At 33.0% G+C, this 24,754-nt stretch overlaps 2 protein-coding genes across 3 annotated transcripts; one reads left to right on the top strand and one right to left on the bottom strand.

Annotated features, from left to right (window-relative positions):
* Positions 1-100: 100 nt before the first annotated feature.
* On the top strand, positions 101-5,718 carry LOC145636446 (uncharacterized). Of its 2 annotated transcripts, XM_081688010.1 has the most exons (7): positions 101-322; positions 2,404-2,676; positions 2,756-2,875; positions 2,993-3,151; positions 3,974-4,146; positions 4,935-5,040; positions 5,535-5,718. In XM_081688010.1, the coding sequence occupies exons 2-7, from the start codon at positions 2,431-2,433 to the stop codon at positions 5,562-5,564; spliced, it is 834 nt and encodes a 277-aa protein (XP_081544136.1). In that variant the 5' UTR covers positions 101-322; positions 2,404-2,430; the 3' UTR covers positions 5,565-5,718. The 2 variants fall into 2 exon arrangements, with proteins under 2 accessions (XP_081544136.1, XP_081544137.1); XM_081688011.1 differs by lacking the exon at positions 101-322 and having other exon boundaries at positions 2,457-2,669.
* Positions 5,719-17,291: 11,573 nt separating this feature from the next.
* LOC145635399 (uncharacterized) lies at positions 17,292-23,303 on the bottom strand. Its single transcript, XM_081686679.1, has 5 exons — positions 23,134-23,303; positions 22,170-22,246; positions 22,023-22,059; positions 18,155-18,456; positions 17,292-17,512 (listed from the first exon to the last, which is right to left on the bottom strand). Exons 1-5 carry the CDS (start codon positions 23,261-23,263, stop codon positions 17,327-17,329), a joined length of 732 nt encoding a protein of 243 aa, XP_081542805.1. The 5' UTR covers positions 23,264-23,303; the 3' UTR covers positions 17,292-17,326.
* Positions 23,304-24,754: the final 1,451 nt, after the last annotated feature.

The following is a 24,754-nucleotide window of genomic DNA, read 5'->3' as shown; positions in this document are numbered from 1 at the left end:
GACTAAAGTAACAATGACAAATGCAGCAATTTGGGGAAAATAGATACAGTCAAATTTTCAGTCTTTCTAAATTCTAACACCAGAAAAAAAAAAAAAAAAATGAGAAAAGATCTCGCCTTTCATTTTCCGATCAATCATATTTCAAAATTCCACAAAAATATTTTGGAACCATACAATAAGTTGGTGGTTTGCATAACCCCAACTGATCCTTCGTCTATCCTCTCTCTAAATAATTGTTCAAGGTTATTTTTCTTGGATTTTCTTCTTTTTCTTTCAGGTTGCACAATTAATTTCACAGGCAATCATATTTGCCTTAGAAAAGGTAACTTTATTGATTTATTTTTTGTTGTTTATTTTTATTTTGTGAATAATTTTTGGCATTTTTTTTTATTGCTTTAATTTTTACCATATACTCAATTTGAAATCATGTATTCTTGACTTAGAATTATTTGCTATTTTCTTCATTACCCATGCTTTGATTTATTTAGAATTATTTGCCATTTCCTTAATTACCCATGTTTTGATTTATGCCTTATATTTTCTGTTAAAGTTGTAGTCTTTTGTAATTTTTATTACTGTATAAGTTTTGATTTGGATGGAGTAAAATCTATACAATGATATATGTATTGTGGGTGCAAATAAAATGGCATGGCAGTAGGAGTTTCTAATTGCCTTCCTTTATGAGTGACTAATTCTGGGATAATCATACACTCTAAGGACTATGTATAACTGTATTACAAGATACAATTAGAATTATAAAATATTATGAATATCATGGTTGAAAGCTTGATTATGTCATGAATTCCTAAATTGCTCCCTCTGTTACTTTTTAATCTTTCAACTTTGACCATTTTTCTCTCATATCGAAATGTAAAGATTGAAAAATGAAGAAGGGAGTTGTATCTTAAATTTTTAGGGGATGAATTTTTTTACTTATACTAAGCGTCTTTGTTCTTAGGGATGTATATATGAAAAAACAATTTAACTATACTAATGTTACTTATTGTAATATGGAAGCACTGGAGTTTTCACAGGAAAGTGTCTACCTGTTTTTTAGAAAATATATCTGATAATTGCTTGATGTAAGAAAATTGTAGAGCAGCTACTGTGCATTTTGGGTCCTGAATTTAGTCTGAGATGATTCAATTATACCAGGTCAATCATAACCAGTAAGATAAGGCTTTGATTTGAAGTTCATTTTAGTCGAATGATTTGTGGAGTTGCCGGAAACAGTATGAATCAATGTTAGATGATGAGGAATCTGTGTCAGTTTTAGGATTGTCTTTAAGATTAAACTGTAGAGGACTTATTAAATCTCATTGAAAGACAACTATATCTAATGGTGGAATTCGTTGTTAATTTTAGGGGTCCAGAGAGTTTGGGTGGTCTGGTTTTAAAAGAATAGCAGCAACTTATGAAGACATCCCATGTTGGTCATGCTTAATGAGTGCCTAACAAAATGAACATCATAATTTTTGGTTCCAAGCAAAAAGTCTTCTTTCCTAATAAAAGTGATTGCTGCTGTTAAAACATGGTGTTTACATGTATGCTGCTTACCTAACTTATTGTCCCATGATACTCCTGTGTGAGAGATTGATGGTGTTCGATGCAGCCATACCTTTAGTTACTAGTCACGAGCTGGGTTAGTAGCCCTTACAATTTTGTATGATTCAGTAATTTTCCCTTGTGACTCATGGCTTGCTTTTGTGGAATCATTCCTGAAGTGTGGATACGTGGATTTGAATGAAGAGGTCATTATCTACATAACTATATGATTTAAGGTTTTCTATGTGAGCAAATAGTACTAGTTTAGCAAGGTCTAGCAGGATAAACCTACAGAACTGAATAAAGTTACAGCAACCATAAAACCTTGGTATGAAATCTGCTGTGATTGACTAAGCACACAACTTACACTATAAGTAGTGCCTTTGAAGAGAAACACTACTTCAGTCGCAAAAGGCTTCGAAAAGCAGGTGGTAAAAGATAATTTTTCTTGGAAGAGTTATCTTAACAGAATACACCGTTTATAACGGGAATTGGACAATGTTCTGTATATTCCAGTTGTTTGGTGGATAGGGAGCCTTGCCACCCCCTAGACCCCTAGCTTTGATGACTTTTTCCTCATAGCATGATCTGGCATTAAGCTGATTTCTGGATCTCATAAGGATACAGACCTAAAATTTGCACATTACTTGTTAAGAATCAGAGAAATTCCGAGTGACTCTTTACTTATTCTGGGAATTACTCTATGTATGATTAATCTACCCACCATAATAACACTTACATGAAGTAAGGACTTTAAGAAACAAACCTATAAACTTTTGTGAACTTTAAGAAGGACTTTAAGAAACTATTAGTGTATGTGGTTCTAAAACACTTTTGGTTTGGATTGGCAATTTGCAGCTTGAAGATATATATCATGGTTCAACCATGCTGATGGTGCATGCTGGGGGAGCTATTGGAAACTGCTTGAGTTACGTGGATAGTAATATATTTCAGGAATTCGGCCTTCCTAAGACTGCAAATGTCATACCATTGCTCAGTCCTCTAAACTGTCCTAGTCAATCAAGTCTTTCCAATACCGAAGGTCTGCGCAAATGCTTTCTTTCCAGACAAGGGTATGGACGATTGAAAGGCTGCTCTCTCTCTCAGGACACTCTTCCCAAGAGGTGGCTGGTATGCATAGTTGATTTTAATTTAACAATCTGGTTTTGATTGTTGACATACATACATATTTATGTATCACTTGTTGCAGTGCCGGTCTTCAGATCCAACTTCATCAGATGATGAATATCGTTCATCAACAAATATAGCTGTCAGCTTATTTAGACGGTACAGAAATGTGATTGATCGTGGTGGCATTGATAATTTAAAGGTTAGGAATTCCTTTTAACTTATATTTTTCTTCTACTTACATTGCTATACTATATTCATTTTCTATTAAGATAGTTAATATTTTCTTTGAATTTCCTTTTATGCTTTTATGATATAGGAATTCATTGAAGCTGGGGTGAATGCATATGCATTAGGATGCACTGATGAAGGTTTGAGGAAAGAGCTGGCAAATATGAAGGAATCTGGAGTTACAATAGAATCAATGGAAAATTATGGAGGAAGTACCAGTCTGAAGTCTAAAATATTATCTGAGGAAGTGAGTTGTGCGTACCATTGCACCTTGAAATGCTATATGTATCTTAAAATGAGTGGTTGATGAATTCTGTTGTGTTCTGGAGTCCTGTGATTTTGCTTTAGAATCACTTTTACTGGCTTCTGTGGTTCATATGGTGCTACATATAGACCCCTTAAACAGGTGGAGGAGGTTAGTTATGGTTTAGTTAGTTGTGGTTTGGATCACTTGCAAGTCTTGGACAGGACCCAAAGTTTTCAATTTAAGGTTGCTTCATGTCAGTTTGAAAGATTAGAAAGAACTTAAAAACCCCTTGTACAAGTGCCTATTATGTTACCATTTCTCTGCTTAAACTTTTGTACAATTAAACACTAATTCTAAATTAGAAAATTAACTGCCTTTGGTGTTCCAACATTTTAACTACCTCTCACCCATTTGGTCAATGCAAAGTTTAGTATTTCCTTTATGGTAATTAATGTACTGACTAACGAGCCTATGAAAGTAGCTTGGCTCTATCTTTCAACTCAAACACAGAACACTTTGGGGCTTTGAGCTTTACCTCCTACTTTTTGAGCTGTTTAGCAATGATCAAATATAGGCCCTCTCATTAGTATTTTATTTGTTTCTAACTCAAAAGTTATTATTCTCTGATCTATATGTTATCCTCTGTGTGTGTTTTTGACATTTACGTGCTCAAAACTCTGTTATCTGATTATAAGTGACCAGTAGCCTTGCTGCCCACCTCTTGCCTAAAAGGCGAATTTTTCTCTCGCCATCTTGGTCATTTTGTATTTTTGAGCTGGGATTTGTTGACTAGTGCTCTTTTTTTGTGCATATTTAATGCAGGTTGATGAGTGTATTCTTTGGTTGAGCATTATATTCATCACCATCTTGTGTACACCACAACCAACAGTTGTTAGATGGTCTGCTTCACCTCCAGTTTCTGAAGATGTATTACACCTGTGGAAAGGCTTTTGTGCAATCATTGCAAATGCATATTATATGAGGGGAATGGCTTGGTAAGTGATACCTTTTATAATCTATTTTAAAGATTAACTATTCATCATGTTGAGTTGTTTTTGTACAATGTAGTTGGGTTCGCCTAATACATTTGCTCCTCTTCCTTAGTCCACAATCTCCACTGATCTTATTGTGTTCTGAAGAATGATTTCATATGCTGAGGAAACTTGCCTATCTTGGCACTCTTTTCCCGGTCAATATATCCATTGAACTATTCATCTTTCTTGTGAATTTAATGTTGGTATACCTTTTCTTTTTTCCTCTTCCCTCTTTAGAAAACATGGAAAATGTTATGTGGTTTGAGATCTACCTCAAAGTGATAAAAAAAATTCACTGTAACATAGATCCAGGAGGCCAAGCATCATATTTGAAACTGTTAAAGTGATTTTAAGTCTTAAATTGGTTGTCTCTCGAAGGAGGGAAGATTCTCTCCAGTTACTATGTGAGAACTTTCGACAAAAACTAGTTTCCCAATTTCCCTAGTAATTGGATTATCAGTTACTGAAGAGAATCCCTATCCGTCCGAAGAGGCAAAGACCTTAGCATTGCTATACATTGGCCAAAATTAGCAAACATACGTTTGTCAAATCTTCTATGTAATCCATTTGCTATACATTGGCCTAAGTTACAAGAGAAAAACATAGTTCCAATTTTAGTAATGTTGCATACTTGTGTAGTATGCTATTTTCTCACTTTGTTCCATATATAGTGTTTACTTTTCTACCAATAGATGATTTTATACTATGAAGTATAATTTTATTAAGTCTCCTTTTTTTATGTTTGAAAGGCTTCCTGTCAAGACTCTTCAGTTAGAGCAGATGGCAGTGGCGGGGCATGCTGAGGAACCTTCTGTTGTTGCAAGTAGAATGCGTTTGGTATTCAGTACCCTTGAGGTGAGTCTTCATATTCTCTTTTTCCCTTTCCATAGCTGCCACTTTCTTCATTGTAGAATGCCTTAATACATATTTGTTGTTTGTTTCATTACATTTTCTGTTGTGAGCTTTTGCTAGAAAGCATACGAGTACTTAACATGCAGAAGTTGTATGAACTATTTTTGGTGGTAGGATTTTCTATGGAAAGAGCATGATGCATTTAAGTTCAATGTGATAGCTCATTTTGCGCTTATCTTTATCTTCTTGATATGAGAATATGATTACTCGTAATATGAAAGGTTTAGAGCTAGTGGCTATGGGGTAGAAAAGGTTTAACCATTTAAGTAAGGAGCCTGATAGTGATGAACTCCGCCTTTCTCCTTCAGTTTAGAGACTTTTGAGGACTCTTGTAGGTTTAGGCTGCTTTTCTCAATAAAAATAATGTTCAGAGAATTCTGTCTATCGTGATTTTATGTTAATCTGAGAATTCTTAGCTCAAGTGCTGGTTAATGCAGGTGGTTAATCCACAGTGGCCTCAGGCATAACTCTACATCAATTTTGAAGGTTGAAGATCTTAGTTATCTGTTCATAGTGGAAAATTTGCAGTTGTAAATCATATATATGTATCATGTTGCTCTATAGTGTACGTTTCAAAGAACCCTTCATCGATCTATATTATTTATTTTTTTTCTTTTTCAATTGCTTTTTGAGTAATTCAGCACTTTATGGGGGATGAATTATCACTAGTTTTAAACAAGAGAACAAAATTCGACAATCTGCTATCTGCTGATCATAAACAAGCTAAAATCTAGAGTTTTGAGAAGCTTATAAGGCAGCTCATATTGTAAACTACAATAATTTGAAGAAGTATATGCATAATATAAACTAAATTGAGAAATGTCGATCTAGGCTTTTATTATTCTTGAATCTTATCACACTACTGATATTGATGTTCAACATATGGAAGAATAATTCTTCAATTGAGTTTCTTCATCTTCTTGTACTTTATACTAACTAGTTGTGACAATTAACCTATTAATAAATCGCAAATAGAAAATTGTGAGAGTATAATATTGTTACATAGATACTTAGTGCTTGTGATTTTCAACATTGCTATTAGTATCTAAACGTTTATTAGCACCTACACCCATCCCGAATCCAAATCCCATACCCATACCAAATCCCATGCCTATTCCTTGGCTGCCACCAAAATTTTTTCCACCACCATGACCCAAACCAGTATTGCCTCCACTAGTACCACCCGCCCCAAAACCCCTACCTTCTCCTTGACCATACCCTTGACCATTACCTCCACTTCCACCACCTTCACCGCCCCCTCCACCTTCGCCACCACCAATTCCAAATCCTGCACCAAAGCCAAAACCATGACCGAATCCTCTCCCCGAGCCCAAACCGCTACCACTACCTCCTCCACCTCCTGAGCCTTCACCACCACCAAAGCTATTTACTCCACCTCCTACACCATATCCACTACCGTGGCCAAAACCTTCTCCAAAACCACCAGTTTCTCCACCAACACCCCCTCCGCCACCTCCACCGCCACTACCGCCGCCTCCACTTGAGCTGCCAAACCCACCACCTGCACCTTCTCCGTGTCCTTCACCATGACTTAAACCTTGTGAAAAACTACCACCACCACCACCCCCTCCAAAGCCACCACCTACACCTCCAACTCCACCACCTACACCTGCTCCTTCTCCATGCCCTTCTGCATGAACGCCTAAATCATGCGATGATGATCCTCCTCCACCTCCACCTCCTCCCCCACCACCAACTCCAGTAGAACCACCACTTGTGTGTGCAAAACCAGCACCAAAACCTTCTCCATGCCCTTCACTATGTCCACCTAAACCTTCTACTGAGCCACCTCCCTGTCCACCGCCACCTCCGCCAACTACATTACTGCTTGTATCTCCAATACCAGCACCAAGACCTTGTCCGTGCCCTTCTGCATGTCCACCTACCCCTTCTGCTGAACCTCCTCCTCCACCACCTCCCCCTGCTGCACCACTAGTCGTGACTCCAATTCCAGCACCGGCACCTTCTCCATGTCCTTCCGCATGACCACCTAATCCTTCTGTTGAACCTCCTCCTCCTCCACCCCCACCACCTCCTGTTGTACCACCTCTTGTAACTCCAATACCGGCACCAATACCTTCTCCATGACCTTCAGCACGTCCACCTAACCCTTCTGATGAACCTTCTCCTCCTCCACCACCACCTCCTCCAGCTACACCCCCACTTGTGACTCCAGTACCAAGACCTTGACCATGCCCTTCAGCATGTGCACCTAATCCTTCTACTACTGCTCCTCCACTGCCTCCTCCGCCTCCTCCTACATCACCTGCAACTGTACTTCCAACTCCAGCACCGGCACCACTTCCATGCCCTTCAACATGACCATCTATTCCTTCAATTGAACCACCACCTTCTCCTCCTCCACCTCCACCAACCGTATTGCCACTTGTGTCTCCAATTCCAGCCCCAGCACCACTTCCATGACCCTCCCCATGACCATTTTTTCCTTCAGCCGAACCACCACCTTCTCCTCCTCCACCTCCACTAATAATACCGCTGGTTGTTTCTCCACCACCAGCACCTTCTCCATGACCTTCTGCATGACCTGAACCTTCTATTGAACCACTACCACTACCCCCTCCACCACCACCACCACTATTAATAGTCTTTTGAACACTATAACCAACATTGCCACCTTCACTATCATCACCACCACCTCCTTGACCACTACCAACTCCAAAGCTACTACCACGCCTCCCCCCACCCCCAAATGCATTGTTAAAGAAGCTTCCGCAACCTCTCCACCGATATGCACAATGACCAAAGAATCCACCACCATCTTCTTCGTCACCATGAATTGTATTACTTAAAGAGGTAAGTGTTATCATGAGAAGAAGTGTAATGGAATAGAGAGCTTTGGCAGACAAAGCCATGTCTCTTAATGGGACTTGTTATGTATGTAAGTAATAGTAATATGATTAGATTCTCTTTGTAGTAATTATCTCCCACTTTGTTTGATAGATATGATTTTTTGCTCTAGGTTTCCGTACTTTATATACACATGTCAAGTGTCTCAAGTTCCAATAAACAAATACCATTTATTCAATCATTGATTTGATTAGATTTAAGTAGACATTCCTTTTGATATTCTTTATACAACATTGGTCAATTCTATGAGTTGCCTAGTCTAACCACTATATCACTAAGGATATAATGCTATAAAATTCTAGTAATTTCTTGTTTTATTCTTTAATTAAGTAGACATTCCTTTTAATATTATTCTTTATACAACATTTGATAGATATGATCGTAGTTTCTTGTTTTTTTCTTTATACAACCTCCATTTTGTATTATTTGCAACGATTAGATATTTTTTCTCTTTACTTTATGTCAAATTATTGCAAATAATATGTAATGGAAGTATTAATTAATCTTCGATCCTTCCGCTTCAGGGATTTTTTAGTGGTTGCATTATGTTTAAACTTTCTTTGGAGGTCACTTGCTCGACTTGGCTTATATAAATTTTTATTTATTTATTTTTTTTTTTTTTTTTTTGAGAAAGTTATACTACCTCCGTTTTTATTTAGTTGACACGTTTTGACTTTAGAACTATTCACACACCTCTCTTTGACTGTGTGTTGTGCTTTATATGTAATGAAAAATATAGTCATGTGGGATCTTGTTAGATTCGTCACGTTATATACTTTTAAAATATCAACTTTTCATATTTTTTGTTTATCGATAATTAAAGATATTAATGATTGAATAAGTGCATTGGCAAACGTGACTAAAGAAACATGTCAACTAAAAAAAACTTTCGAAGTATAAATTAGTTTTATCCAATAAATTAAACTTTTTATTTAAATAAAATTTGTTAACTTTAACAAAAATAAGTGTAAATGTTATTTTTCAACAAAAATACAAGAGAAATTTGATGAAAATAAGTTGAGCAGAACAAGTTTTACTTTCATAATACCAATTGAGATATATATACTCAATATTTAGCGAAGAATCATCGCCTAGATCTCAAACATCTCACGTCGAACCATATATGGTTCATTGGTTCACTTATTTGTGAACCCTTTCTTTGAGCTACTACTATTACTGTTCAACATTTAACACCTAATATCTCCTATATATTCCATCAGAGATAATAATAATGTGAATTGATATAATTGGAGAAATATCGGAGAAAAACATAGGCATTTTTTTTTTATAGTCATAGGCAATTATTGTTGCTTATTATTTTTGTTTGTCATATTATTAACCAATCTACCAACACAAGGTTAATATAGTATTTTGTGTACAATATAACCTACTCAGATTAATCAACAACCTCTCCTCCCTAAAGGAGAAAGATAAACTAAGACACAATGATGGGTCGATCACACTGTTACACTCTTTACATACATCAGTACATGAACATAAGTATATACTCACTGTACAACGGTTACAAGGTTCAACCAAGACAACTTTTTGGCATGTGTGTTCAAAAGTCACAAACAAGTGAATAAAGAAATAACCACATGGTTATTAAATTATACGTACCACCGATTGTATTATATAAAGAAAATGACCATGTACTAATCCTTATAAGTGTTTAGACTGTTTACCAAAATCGAATACACATATATTAATATATAATAACATACAATTAGATGTATTCATGTATATTATATAATGAATGAAATGTATAATGTGAACTTACATTTGTTCTCAATGTCAACACTAGTACTGTCAGCAATTGTTTGTGCTACATGATGTACACACTTGGTTTTTAGTCAAATGTTACAATTTTCTTCACTAGAAAACCAACATTAATTTCTTGCCTAGCATATATTTCCACTTAATTATTATATATGGTTTATAGCTAATAATAGTAGCATAATGCATATAATCAGGTAAAGTTATTGAATTATTTATTTTATAAAGGTAAGCAAAAATATAGGTGTTTTTTTTTAATTAATATGCATACTATATTTTTGATGAAACAAGAAATGGTGGAGTGGGTGACCATATCTTCATGAAATTCCTTCGAAGCAAAGACCAATTGTACCATCTTAGCACCAGCTACCAATGATTTGAGCAAATGTCAAAGTCTGTATCTAAATACACCTAAAAGCTATAACTTTTTTTTTTCCTAATTATCTTACACTTTTTTTTTCTTTTTTTTTGACAAGAGCTTATACAGAAAGTAAAACTAATAGACAAAATTAAAAGAAGATAAGCTAGAGTTTCCTAATTATCTTACACTTGATGAATATATGAAAGTGGATTAAAAAAAATACTTCCTCCGTTTCTATTTAGTTGACGCGTTTGATTTAGTCACATATTTTAAGGAGAGGAGAGAGAGTGAGAGAGAATGAAAAAGCAAGTGGGGTAGCTTGTAAATGCAAGGTAAAAAATTTAACGCAAAAGGAAACGTGTCAACTAAAAAAACTTCCTAAAAATGAATATGTGTCAACTAAAAAGAAACAGAGGTAGTATACAGGAATGTCCTTTCAAATAAGTTTTTAAATTACCACCTTAAAATGTAACCATTTTCGAACTAACTACCCGTTTAATTTTTTATTTTAAATTACCACCCCTTAAATTAAATAAATGCTCAGATTGCCACACATTTCATAAATCCGGTGGATTTTTCGTCTGTGGGCCCCATCTACCTCTCAATTTGACTGATTTTTCCCCGATTTTTCTCTTTAAAAACGCTCTTCTAACTTTGTCAAGTTTGCCCTCTTCCATGGCTGTTCTTGATCGACAGTAGAGAGGAAAGCAAAATTCTGTGTTTAGGGTTTAAATTTAGTTAGGCCTGATACCATGTCAAGAATGTGTATTCTTAGTTTGTATTCCATGTAAACAAGGTATTTATACAACTCAAAGTAAGGGCTTTAACGTAGCCCGTTAACCAACTAAATACAATATATACGGGCTTGGCTTAATAAACTTCAATTTACATTTTTCTATTTGAAATTTGGTATAATTTGGTGAAGGAAATGTGAATTAAAGTATAGAGAGCGTTTTTAAAGAGAAAAATCAGAGAAAAAAATCAGCCAAAAGAGTAAAAATAAGTGTTAGGTAAGGCCTACAGATGGAAAATCCACCAGATTTTTGAAATGGGTGGTAATCTGAGCATTTATTTAATTTAAGGGGTGGTTATTTAAATTAAAAAATTAAACGGATGGTTAGTTCAAAAATGATTACATTTTTGGATGGTAATTTAAAAATTAACCTTTAAAATATGAATATTATCTCATTGTTGCCGAGTAATCAAAGTTCATCTAAAAAACAAAAGTTCAAAACACCTAGAACTCTCATATTTCCAAATACTTAAGATATGTAACATTCCTTAGTTAAATGCTCTTTGTTTTTCTTCAAATTGAAAAAAATTTACTACTCCATATATATGCAAGTACCATAAATTTCAATTTTTCTTTATTTGATCGAAGAATTACATTTTATCAACATAGAAATAGATATATAAATCAATGGTGTCTGTTGGCACGTAAAAATTACGGAGTAAAATGTTATAAATAACTTAGGAATTAACCTTATACTTGTATATTGTATATTTAAGCCTTTTTTGTAATATTTCTCCCACATTTGCACCCATTTTATAGGAAGCCCTTAACTTTAAAAGCTCGGCTTAGAGTATTATTTCTTTAATCAATAATCAATTTCATTTTTTAAGTTATAGATACCTAAATTGCTTTAAAACCGCGCATACTTAGCAATCGTTTGCATTTACATCTGCTTTTTCAAACTCGGCGATGCTTTCTCAAACTCAATGAAATAAATGAGGCTTTGTTCTTTTTATTTAAGACTCCACGTACTACTATCTTTTTTCTTTATCTAAACTAATCAACATTTTAGGCAATCGGACATACTTGATGTGTGGATTCAATTTGTAAGAAATAAGGTGAAGTAAATAGAGCCTTAGTAAATATTGCTTTCATAATTATTGTGTTTAACGAGCTTTAGAGAATAATTAGGGTTAATTCATAAAATGGTGCAAACATGGATATTTTTTCTACAAAAAAAAAAAAATCTAAAGCACTTTTAATAACTTGCATTGGCAGGCATACATATCCAAATAGTGGGTCACACTGTAATTTTGTCTTGCTTAATAGACATTGGAAGACAGCATAAGTGCACAAATTGTGTATGATTTGTGTTGATAGAAATTGGAAGAGAAAGAAATTATTAATAACAAACACATTCCTTTGGTATTAAGCCCATGTGACTCCTTGTTTGAAAAACTAGCTAAATATGCTTTTTCATTATTAAATTTTTGGGTTTTTGTTTGTATTTTTCCTTTTTTTTTTTTTTGCTTTTCTACAATTTTTCACTCATATTTTAATTTCTTAATACAATTTTGTATCTGTCTCACAAATTCACAATAATATAATATATTACTTTTATCAGATTTTATGATAAAAATAATAGGCTACATTATTATAATTTCAAAATAATGTAGTTACAATCTTTTAATTATTTGGCATTCAAAGATAGGATTGGTTATAATATATAATTCATAATCTAATTTTAACATCCCTTGGTCCTAAATTTTTTTTTTTTTTTTTTGACAATTGTCCTAAATTGTTAATTAAGTACAATCTAAATTTTTTTTTTCCTCCAACAAACGGTTTGTCACTTTCACGCATTAATAATTTGACTAAAAAGATAAAATTAAACGGTAATATATCATAGTTATATTTTAACTACTCTGTAATATTCGAATGACACATAAACGTTGATCAAAATAAATTGTCTAAAGTGACATACATATTGATAAGATGGAGTACAACAAATTTTATAAATTTGCACACTCTAGCTTGTCTCGAATCCATTCCCTTGTTATATAGTAAGTTAAATATGAAGTTAGCCAAATTAGTAATATGACAACAAAATCCAGACGAATGTAGTATTAAGGCTAAAGACCTTTATCGAGCAAAATTAGTATCTAGATTGGGGATACTTTTTTTTTTTTTCAAAGTTTTAGCAAATTTCACTAATTTAAATCTCTTATAATTTCTAAGGCAATTGGACTAGTGGGAGTTGGTACTAGATTTGGAAGAACTTGAACTAAAGTGAACCCAATATTGTTACCTTTTAGGCATCAAAACATTATTCTAAAAATAACAACCTTTCTTTTTGTCATAATATATCAAGATCAAATGTTATGTTATTATGTTATTGACCAAGTTATAGCTGATTTGGTCTAGCTTATCGTTGCTTCCACACATGCATGCAGGTCCACTGCCTTTGTGCTACCCATACCTCCAATATAATCAACCTAATGTTTATTGACTTTGAAGCTAGCTACAAGATAAGATCAATGTTGTCAAAAATGAGTCATTTTTTTTGTTGTTGTAATTACTTAATGTATGTTCTAGAAAGATCAATTTAAATTTGTGCAAGTACCAAGAATCTCAATTTGATGTGCATTTCAGTGGAATTCCTTGTCTTTATAGAAATCAAACTTATACTTGCTTGTATGTATATATTAGTGTAATGTTATGTAATCATACAATAATTTGCAAGACATGCAAGGGGCCGGGGAAGGTTCTAGCTTAATTGGGCCTAAGCTTTAATTGTCAAATATCTCTCGAATCATTGGGATACCATTATATATCCGATCCATCAATTTATCGCAAAATATGTGTTAATTAAAACGTTATCAAAGGTAAACTTAAATGTCCCTTTTAGGGCCTGTTCTGATTTACTGAAATAAGCTGAACTGAATTTTTATGAGAGAAGAAAATTAGGAACTGAACTAAACTGATTGGAGCTAAACTAAACTGAATTGAACCGAAATTAAGCTGAAGTGAATAGACCCTTTGACGTTTGTTTGTGATTGTGATGCATCTCAATTAATGTAATACCAAAACAACTTTTAAGCTCGATTTCCTTGCAATTTATCTATTGCACTATACTGTAGTATATGCTATACGATGTTTACTCTAGTGTACTACGTACAATAAGCTAGGCAGCCTTCCGGCCGACCTATACCCATATTTGATTTTCTCAAGTAGATGCCAGCTTAAGAGTCACGTGAACAACTTACATGTACTCTATTTGGCTTAATTTATCTCTCGAAATTATACTCCGTATATCAATTTATGTTCTAGCTAAACTTATACCGGTACAAGTATTCCATATTTAATCAATTCAAAGTCGATATGTTTTAGGATGAAACCTTCTTTAGACATGCGACTGATCTAAACGCTTCTCTTTTTTTTCTTGGATAGTAGTCAAATTTCATTTTTATTTTCTCTAAATTTTGTATTCTGACCGACCAAAAAGTTTATCTAATTTTGTTAAATTTACATAGTAATCTTTATTTTTCTCCTGTAAAGCTATGTAGTTGGAATTTAACAATAATTGATTATACAGCTTAAGATCCGCTTTACAATGAAATATAGTCTAAATAAAAATAATAATTTTGATCTGTATTAATTTCAAATTAGTAGATTTCCCCACCAAAAAATGTCGCATGATAACCTTGATATTTATTCTTTCAAATAGCAAATATCCCAGAAATATGGATCTCATTAACAACCAACAAATCGCCGCGCCTATTTATTAATTAATATAATTAACTAAGAATTAATACAACCAAAAGTTTGTTAAACTAAACCATATTATATACTTGTATATGATTTCTATTAGGATAATTAATAATTATTACGATAATTAGGAGCTAAGTAGAACATGCATACATGTTCTGCAGCTGATTTCTTCACTAATTAACATGCAAAAAGTAATACAGAGTGTGTAATTTATTTCCTTAATTTTTCCTCCTTAAAGTGTTGTCCAATTTTTTATTATTAGGATAAAGAATACGATCTTAGTTCGATTTACATTATAATTATGATAATTAGTTTAATGTAAGGATTATTTTATATAAGTCAAACATATAAATCTCACATGGAACCCCAATCTGTATGCATGGAGAAATATCTAGCTCTCTTGAAGCATGCATGTTATGCTAACTAATGCAAATTAAGTATTTAACCACTGGTATAGCCCTCATATATTAGTATATCTTTTGATTTTCATTGGAGAAACTACTCCCTTTGTTTCATTTTAGTCGTCTACATATAAATTGATTATGCAATTCCATATATATATATATATATATATATATATATATATATATATATAACCAAGTTATAATGAGAACCAATGCTAAAATAAGAACTAGGAACTAATCTAGGCCCTTAAATCATGTTAATCGGACGGCTCACATACTTCCCGTGTCATTAATGGCATTTTTGTAATATTTTAACTTTATAAAGTAGTTTCCAGTTTCATTTCACAAAAGTAAATGAAAATTTAGTAAAAGTAAATGAAGCCAGTGTTAAAGTAAATAAAATTGCCTTAAAAGTTAAAAAAATAGAAAAAAGTTTAAAATCAACGAAATTACGAGAATGCCATTAATGAGAGCGGGTGCAATATGAGCCATTAGATGGAGTGCGATCAATGGCTGAGATTAGTTCCTAGTTCTTATTATTCACCTTGGTTCTCACATGATCTCAATTTTAACGTTACATATACATGCATGAAAAATATATTAAGAAGCAATCTTATTATACAACTCGATGTATACTTTCAACAGGTTAACAATTTAATTATAATTTTGTAAAAAGGCTAATTGATTAAGCAACAAAAAAAAAGTTAAAAAAAATAATAATAAGGCGCGTAATCTACATACATTATTGATACATGTTTATATCGCTCATATAACACGTTAAAAGTTGACCAAGTGCACAACTTACAAACATACTTAGCTTATAGCTTTAGTTTACTTGGGAATAATGCAGATGATTTAACTGCAACAAAGACAGCAACATTAATCATAATTCAAATGACCTAGTGGGAACTAAATCAACATTAGGAACATAGTTAACCCATAGGCTAATAAGCTTAATTAGAAAACACAATAATAGTAAATGTACTAAAGTTAATAATTACTAGCAACATTGTGCCAATAAATTTAGTTAATATAGCAAGAGAATATTTAGCCTAGGGGATGATTCCACTTCCAAGCCCTCCACCACCACCGGCGGCACCACCACCAAGACCACCACCTGCACCACCAACACCACCGCCAAACCCTCCTCCCGCTCCACCCCCATGTCCAAGCCCTATTCCACCTCCAAACACGCTACCAACACCCAATCCAACATGACCAAAACCTATCCCTAAACCGAGGCCTCCTCCTGTCCCGATTCCAAGTCCACCACCACCAGGTTGGAGTGGCTCACTGGGAAGGAAGGTTTTTTGCTCATCAAGTCCACCAACGAGCTTCCTAGCATCAATGGTGGTGCAAACAAGTGCACTCATGAGTACTAAAACAACAATTTTGCTAGCCATATTTCTTTTCTTACAATATAGTAATATATATGTTAACCTAAATAATGGATGTTATACATTGTAACTCCAAATAAGGGGATATATATAGATGTATAGGTACGTACGTATTAAATTTTTAGGGCAACTAGATGAAGCAATATTAATTAACAAAATAAAACACCAATTTTTTTATCCAAGTCATTTTATGCCCGTGCTACTTTTGCTCTACTAAATATGGTAATTTAAGTATATATTATGTTACATCATATATATGCTTTGAAAACTACATATAACCAATTTTTATTCAACTTTAACAGTAATTTCGCCTTTTTCATAGTAATATTTATGGTCGGAATTATATCTTTGTACCTTTAACAAGAGTTATAGTACACCGACATTAATTTTGTTAGGTTTGCACTCAACAAAAACATCGTGAATACTACAATTATGCATTCCATTTGTAGTAAAGGAATATATGACATAGTAAGCGGTTTGAATTTAAGAGAATCACTTGATTCCTGTTTTCCTTTTTTGTGGATAAATCGAAGTGCGTGTGGATGGGATAGTTTCTACTTGCTACCTAGATCTATATTGAAGTATGGGCGCCACCTAGTTCCGTCGTATAGAATCAAATCTCAGCTATATCATTGCGTTTTGTTATTCTCTCTACTCTAAAAAAGCTAACTAACTTTACTAGCTAAAAATATGGTACTATACTAATTACTAGTATAATCCGATTTGACTATTTGAGTTTAATTTCAAGAAACTAATTCATTAAAGAAGATTATTTTTCTAAGAAACTACAAACTAACCATTCTACGTACTTTCAACATGCATGTTTACATAATAATATAATATTCTAATATATCTAATGTATCTCTTAATTAGTTAAACATGACCTTCATAAAATTAGCTAAGAAAGAGTAAGGTCTAGGGAAACATCTTCAACACCAGCTGCCCTAATCCTACATGACGAGTTCCAATCTAAATTAATTTCGGTATTCAAGTTTTGATCATCATCTGTTGCTAACGATAACGACAGCGATAACGACGATGATGATGAAGACGTACAGCCATACACTTCACCTTGCTTGTAACCCTTCTGCCAAAAAAAAAAAAAAAAAAATAATAATAAAAAAAAAGGGGGGTTAAATAATGAGTATTGGGCAATTATATAGAAAAAAGATCCAGCAAACTTATATTGGACTCTTTAGCCCACAACAAACGGGCCTGACTTATAAGATGCATAGACAGGTGGGCCACCTCTTCTATAATACTTGTATATACTTCAAAAGTTATACCTTTTCATACGAGTATTAGGTTTTCAATAAATCCCTCCTTTAGCTTTAGATCGTATATTACATAATGATGGTGTTGTAGCTATGTTACGTTTTGTCCCTCCCTTATGTCAATTTTATTGTTTTAGTTTTTCAGCGGCTAGCCCCTTGTTAATTTGCACCCAAAAAAAAAATTACGTTATCAATTATATTATATCACTAATAGTCTAATACATTGATCTATTATTTTGCTTAACTACATCGTAAAATTAACACTTCATAAAAAAATATTTAAACAATCTCTTGGATTTATATTTGTATGGAGTATATAGGTTACAATTAATAATGCAGACAAGATTTAATTCAAGGCTAAAATTCTCAAAATGTAAGATTCAATAATTTTACTAGTTAAGCTAGCTAGCAAATATATAGCACGAGTATATAGATATACAGAAAATTGCAACACTTACAAGATTAGGGCAACTGTTGAGGATATCGTGGAAGCATAAGTAGGGATGTGAACGTTGCACCGTGTCACCTTGCTTATAAGTGGTAGCTATCTCTTGATGATGAGGGGATGTTACCATAGAATTACAACTTATGGGAATATTTTCATGGGGTGAAAAATGATCATGAACAAGTATATTTTGATCAAGCAAGGCCTTAAACATGGGTATTTTAGTTTTTCTGCGGTGAAATGGACGTGAAGGAGTGAAATGAACGTTTTCCTGCATAATTGTACTCATCTTCGTATTTTCAATTATATCTGTCAAACAAAATTCAAGGTAACAAACAAATCAAACCGAAACAAACATTTCCAATATATTATGTAAATGGAGATACGTCATACGAGTAATTAGTTTAATAGTCTTGTTGAGTAAAAAAAAATGGGGAAAAGATACTTTAATTTGATGAAATTGTTTCATAATTATAGGGATATTCTTTAAATTAATTTATTTTCATGCATGTTATTCTATAATAAAGGATAGAGGATGTATAATACGAAGCATATCTATTAACTATTACTAAAACAGAAGTTGATGAAATTGTTTCATAATTATAGGGAGTCATCCCACGTATTCAGTTCAGTTTTCGAAAAAAAATGACCCGAAATCGTGTATTATATATAGCCTTCAATTTTGGACATTTTTTCACCTTTTTAGACCCGGAAACAAAAATTGTCGAGATGCTTCCCATGGACCCTAATACACCCCGAGAGTCCATTTGGGTGGGTAAAATTATCCAATATACCTTCAAACTGTCAATTTACCCGTTTACGACTTGGACCGATTTCATAAACTCGAGGCTGCTACGGACATTTATGGAAACATATAATGATCATATATGGTTCCAAACGACATTATATGACCCTGGGATGTATCTCCTGGTATCTCGAGACTTTTCGACACCGGGTCCCGAAACCTCCGAAATTGGCCAAAAAGCGTGTATTATATAGCCTTCGATTTTGCCAATTTTTGACTTTTTTTTACCCGAAAACAAAAATTGCCGAGAAACTACCTATAGACCCTAATACCCTCCGGGAGTCCAATTGGGTGGGTGAAACCATCCAATTTGCCTTTAAGCATCCAATTTACCAGTTTCCGTACACGCCACTTGTATTGGCTATAGGCTTCCACGGGGCCTTTATGTAGCCGACTTATGGTTGTATATGGGTCCAATCAACATCATATGACCTCGAGATGCATCCCGTAAAATTCCGTGAATTTCTGACACTGGGTCCGGAAACCTACTAAATTGCTCCGATTTCGTGTATTATAGCCTTCAAATTTGGCTTCCGTACATCATTTTTTCACCCGGAAAGATTATGCATCCAAGTACTTCCATGGGTTCCCAAAGGGCCTTGGGAGTCATGGATGATGCCCAGAACCATCTCATTCATCCTTAAGCACCATGTCTTAAGGCAACGATGGCATACCCTCAAACGACAAAACTAGTTGTTTGTATGCCTTATCCTTGGGTGCACATGTCTTGTGCACATGCCACACGCCCCCTTGCACCATCCCACGCCCCAAAACTTTGGCTTGTGACTTGTCTCAATCCACTACTTCGCATTTTTTTAGCATATAAGAAGCAACACTAACTTCGTTTTCCAAAATATAGGTGTTTTTAGGGAATAGGGTGGGGTGGAGGGACGAATCGAAGCGACATAGGGCTGAATCTCAGTGGATCGTGACATCAAGGCCACTCTGTCACTTAAAATACCACGTCGCGTATTTAAGTCGTCTGCAAAGGATTCAACCCGCTGCTCGGTAGGAATTATACTTCAAGGCCACTCTCACGGCGCATCCACTGCGCGAGCTTAGCCTACGACACGTGCCCTTGGGGGCCGAAGCCCCTACTGTAGGACGACAATCGGGCGGCGGACGCATGCGTCGCTTCTAGCCCGGATTCTGACTTAGAGGCGTTCAGTCATAATCCAGCACATGGTAGTTTCGCGCCACTGAATTTATTTCTAATCAAGCACGATGACCAATTGTGTGAATCAACGGTTCCTCTCGTATTAGGTTGAATTACCATTGCGGCACTGTCATCAATAGGTTGAATTTCATTTTCCAGCGTGATGTGGTCAACGCCGGAATTTGAAATTCATCGGTGACTTTCCGACCAATGGTAGTCTCTTACAACATTTAGCCTTTTATAAGGTAGTTTCTTACAACATTTTTTAAATTAGGTAATTTCTCGCAAAAAAAAAAAAAAAAAAAAAAAAAAAGTGTTTTATAAGATAGTTTTTCACAAAATGTCCTTTTTTTTTCCATAATTTGGTTTCAAACTTATATAATAAGCCCTAGATGATAAAATTATTACATTCATAGTATATTTTGTCGTATGCAAATTTATATGGAGTAGTATATTTTGAAAATTAGTATATTTTGAAAATTACACAGTAGTCATAAAAAGAGGAACTTTCGTAGTAGTTTGAAATTAATTCGTCAATTGTTTACTTGGTAATTTCTATTCTATTATTCCAAAAAGACTTGCGTGGACCTGGTCCACAATAATATTATTGTGAACCCGATATTTATACACACGCAACTGACGTTATATTGAACATAAGGACCCTTATTTTTAACATAGTAACCTTATTTTTAACATAGTAACCTTTATTAAAACTTGTATAACATTTAATATTATTGTGAACTTGAATACAATGTTATAACCCTAATTTTAACATATGACCTTTATTTTTCATATTGACCAGTATATAATATATTTCATTAAAAAAATTAATCTCTTATAGCCTATATATTACCAAAATAACTTTTATTTCAACATAGTGACCTTATTTTAATTATAGTGACTTTTTTTTTATTAATAAAACAATCATAGTTTCTCTAATATTAGTGGTCCACAATAAATTAGTGTGAACCAGGTTCATTTAAGAATTTGTACTATTATTCTATGTTCAATACACGTGAAATTAAACCAAAGTCACACGAATTTGGCTGTTTTTGAGCATATATTTTTGTGCAATTTAAAGTAAAAATAAAATTCCACAACTTGATTATGGCTCCACTTAATTTCATGAAAATTCCAAGGCAGAAATATCGGATTCTAATTACTTTTATTACAAGGAATATTTGAACAAAAAAACATTCCTCTCGTGTAAGAAAATTTGTCTTATGTATGACCTTACGTAGGACTCTTTCATTAAATTTAGTAGAGACTATAGACGTATGAATAGTCCGTTTAACAAGATGTTTGAAAATATTTATTAAGAAAATTACAGTATATACTTGTATAATGTTATATTGACATTGCTTACTTATATTTTTTTGTTTAGTGCCTACCTACAACAATATTAATATGATACTCCGTATATTTTTGGCATAATATATTGTTACAACAATAATAATTTTGAATGCATGGCACCTATCTTCTTTGATTTTTCATATACGAAGTATATATTTATAAGTTTTAGTACTATATATTAGTTGAAGACTTTTGTTGATTTCATGTATTTTTCTTCAAAATGAAATGATAAACGTACATATACCTTTTCACAATTATTAAAAAAAAAAAAAAAAAAAAAAAAAAAAAAAAAAAAAAAAAAAACTCCATAATTCTTTGGGACATTCGCCATCATGTTCGATACTCAATCTTAGGTTAAATTTTAGCGGTTGTTTAGTTTAAAAAGAAAAAGAAACTTTATTAGACCGATCCACTCTATAGTATGTGCTTAAAATATAATAAGTAGACCTAATGAGTACTATCCAATCATTATTTTAATCTCTTTAATATTTATTCTTCAATATGTATGACAATTACCTTGCCAATATAAGAGAAAAATATCATAATATAGAAAATAATTACCTCTGATAATTTGTTCTTGTTTCATGCTTCTATACATCTGTTTTACAAATATAGAATGTGAATAAATTAGAAATATAGGACACATTAAAACTATACACCAAGTATATAAAAAGTGGTTAATATAATTTTATTGATTAAATAGAGTACCTGAAGATGACTCTTCACATGAGATAAACTTATGCCTTTCACCCCCATCATTTGCAGAATCATTTTCGGAGTAGCCCCTAATTTAATTAACCATAATCATGTTTGTCAGAAAAAGTAAATAATAACTAACTAAGAAAACTTAGGGATTTCACTGTACTCTTGATTAATGGCACATATTTCTGAGTTGTATGATCACTTTAAAGTACATTAGACTATATATATGATTTCATTATTGTGACATCTTAGAGTAAAGTTTGATTAACTAAAATTTATAATTGACATTATTTCAGCTATACAAATTTTTATATGTCGCTGGGGTTATTTATAAGTAACCTCTATAAGTTATCCCTAACCGACTGAGTAACCCCTATAAGTAACTTCTGATTGACTGAGTAACTCCTATATAACTAACTCCGACCACACAGAAAAAGCACCATTTCAGCTAACTATTTGATGAATAAGAATATATATATACCTCGCTCTAAAACAAACTACTTCGTATTATATATATATATATATATATATATATATATATATATATATATATATATATATATATATATATATATATATGCTTGTATCATGTTCTTTTTAAGGGTGCATGGGTACTTTGATCTAGGAAAATGGTTCCTAGCTAATACTCTCTTTATCTCTAAATAATTTATTTCTCAAAAAATTTTAAGCAACTTAAATTTATCTATTAATTTTCTAAACACAATAAGTATTTATATGTAATTAATTGAAAAATTGTAAGATACATATTAATTATTATAATTGGAAGTACTATGCTTTCAAAATGCTTTGGAAAAAACACTTATTCATGAGCACTACACCAAAAAAAATTGCAAGTATATTTATACAAGAAAAAAAAACATACAACATAATGAACAAGAAAAGAGATTAATTATACTAGAGTTTATTATAAGAAATATTAATTTAAAGCTTGTAATTAAGTAAGGCTTACTATCTTCACCACCAAGTCTTTCAACAGCACGAACAAAGCAGTGATGAAGATCACCCGTCCAACGAAGTCGTGGCGCGTTCGATCTCACGTACGGTCTAACACCTCTCGATCTCCCTTTCATCTCCATCATATACTATTCTTGATTTCTTCTTGTTGTTTAAAAGAATAAAAGAGAGATAAGAATGGAACAAAAGAGAATAAATAAATTTACTACTGACTAGAAAATGAGAAGGGGAAGAAAGATAGGCTGTTTTTATGCCTTGTCTTTATACTAAAGCCTTGGCTTCTAGCTTGCGCACATAATGGTCAGTTATGTGTTTTTTTGGTTTTTTTTTTTTTTTTTTTAATTAGTTGCACCCCTTTAATTTTTGCGCTGTTAATTCATATTACTTCTACATACGAAATATTCTAATTTAATGGAGCAACTAATTTGCACAGAGCGAGTAATAAAAAATTTATATATAATCATGTTAGATATAGTTTCTAACTTAAACTTTTATTTATGCATGATAAATATGGATATAAAAGAGGTAGGTGAAACTTAATGAAGGAATTATGAAAAAAGAAAAATGGATGAATTCTTGAAATGGCATAATAATATTCCTCACGGAATTTTAGACTTTATTTGTGAATGTTCAATTTAGTTTTCATTATCTTGTAGAAAAAAGTGGGATTGGTAATTATAAAGACAGTGAATTTTGAATTTCTGTAGGTTATCATACATGCAGACAATTGATGACAACATGCATGCATAGTACTTGCTCCTCTGGAGGAGAAATTGTTACAAGCAATTTATATGGTTTTTTTTTTTTTTTTCCCAACATAATAATCTCACTAGTACTTCATATAATCTAATATTCTCCTTTCGTCCCACTGAAATTGTTGTGCATGTTGAACAGAAATATTTTTAATAAAAAAAATTAAGAGGCATGATAATAACGGTGGAAATTAAAATTGATCAGATAATACAAGTAGCTAGTAAAATAAGGTAGTGATCCTACAATACATAATTATTATTGATTATTCTTAATTGTTTGAGATGAGGTTTCATTCATCATGTATACTTTCATGAATTAAGATTTCACTATAAACAATTGAAAACAACCATATGATTGTATAGCACTATAAACAACCTATATATGCAGCAACGAAGTAAACGAACGATGGTGTTGGGTGAGTTTGGTAAACCAGTGAAGAATTCTCAAAGCCTATATAGGACCTCGAAATGCAAAGTTGATTACATGATTGAAATTTTTGAACGAGTCTTAACTATCACAATACAAGAAATTAAACTTAAAATATCCATATAATAAAATTGAACGAACCATATATGATTGTATAGGACCACACTCTGAACAGCCCTAGGCAGTTGGAACCATCTACTTTGGTTTTAAATTACAAATTTAGCTAGTTACGTATATACACATGCTTCTTTTCATTAACTCGATCTTAAAGTCACCACTAGCCTTGATGTAATCAACAGATCATATACAATTCCAAACATTATTATATGTCCTTGGAATCCATCCATTATCATACTTTTTGACACCATGTCCAAAAATTCTTCAAATATAGTCCAATTTAGTGTGTTAAAGCCTTCAAACTTGACTTAACCTTGAGA

The sequence above is a fragment of the Chenopodium album genome, chromosome 6 (assembly GCF_948465745.1).
Source record: "Chenopodium album chromosome 6, dcCheAlbu1.1, whole genome shotgun sequence".
NCBI classification, from domain to species: Eukaryota; Viridiplantae; Streptophyta; class Magnoliopsida; order Caryophyllales; family Amaranthaceae; genus Chenopodium; species Chenopodium album.
This window is presented reverse-complemented; position numbering and strand designations above follow the sequence as displayed.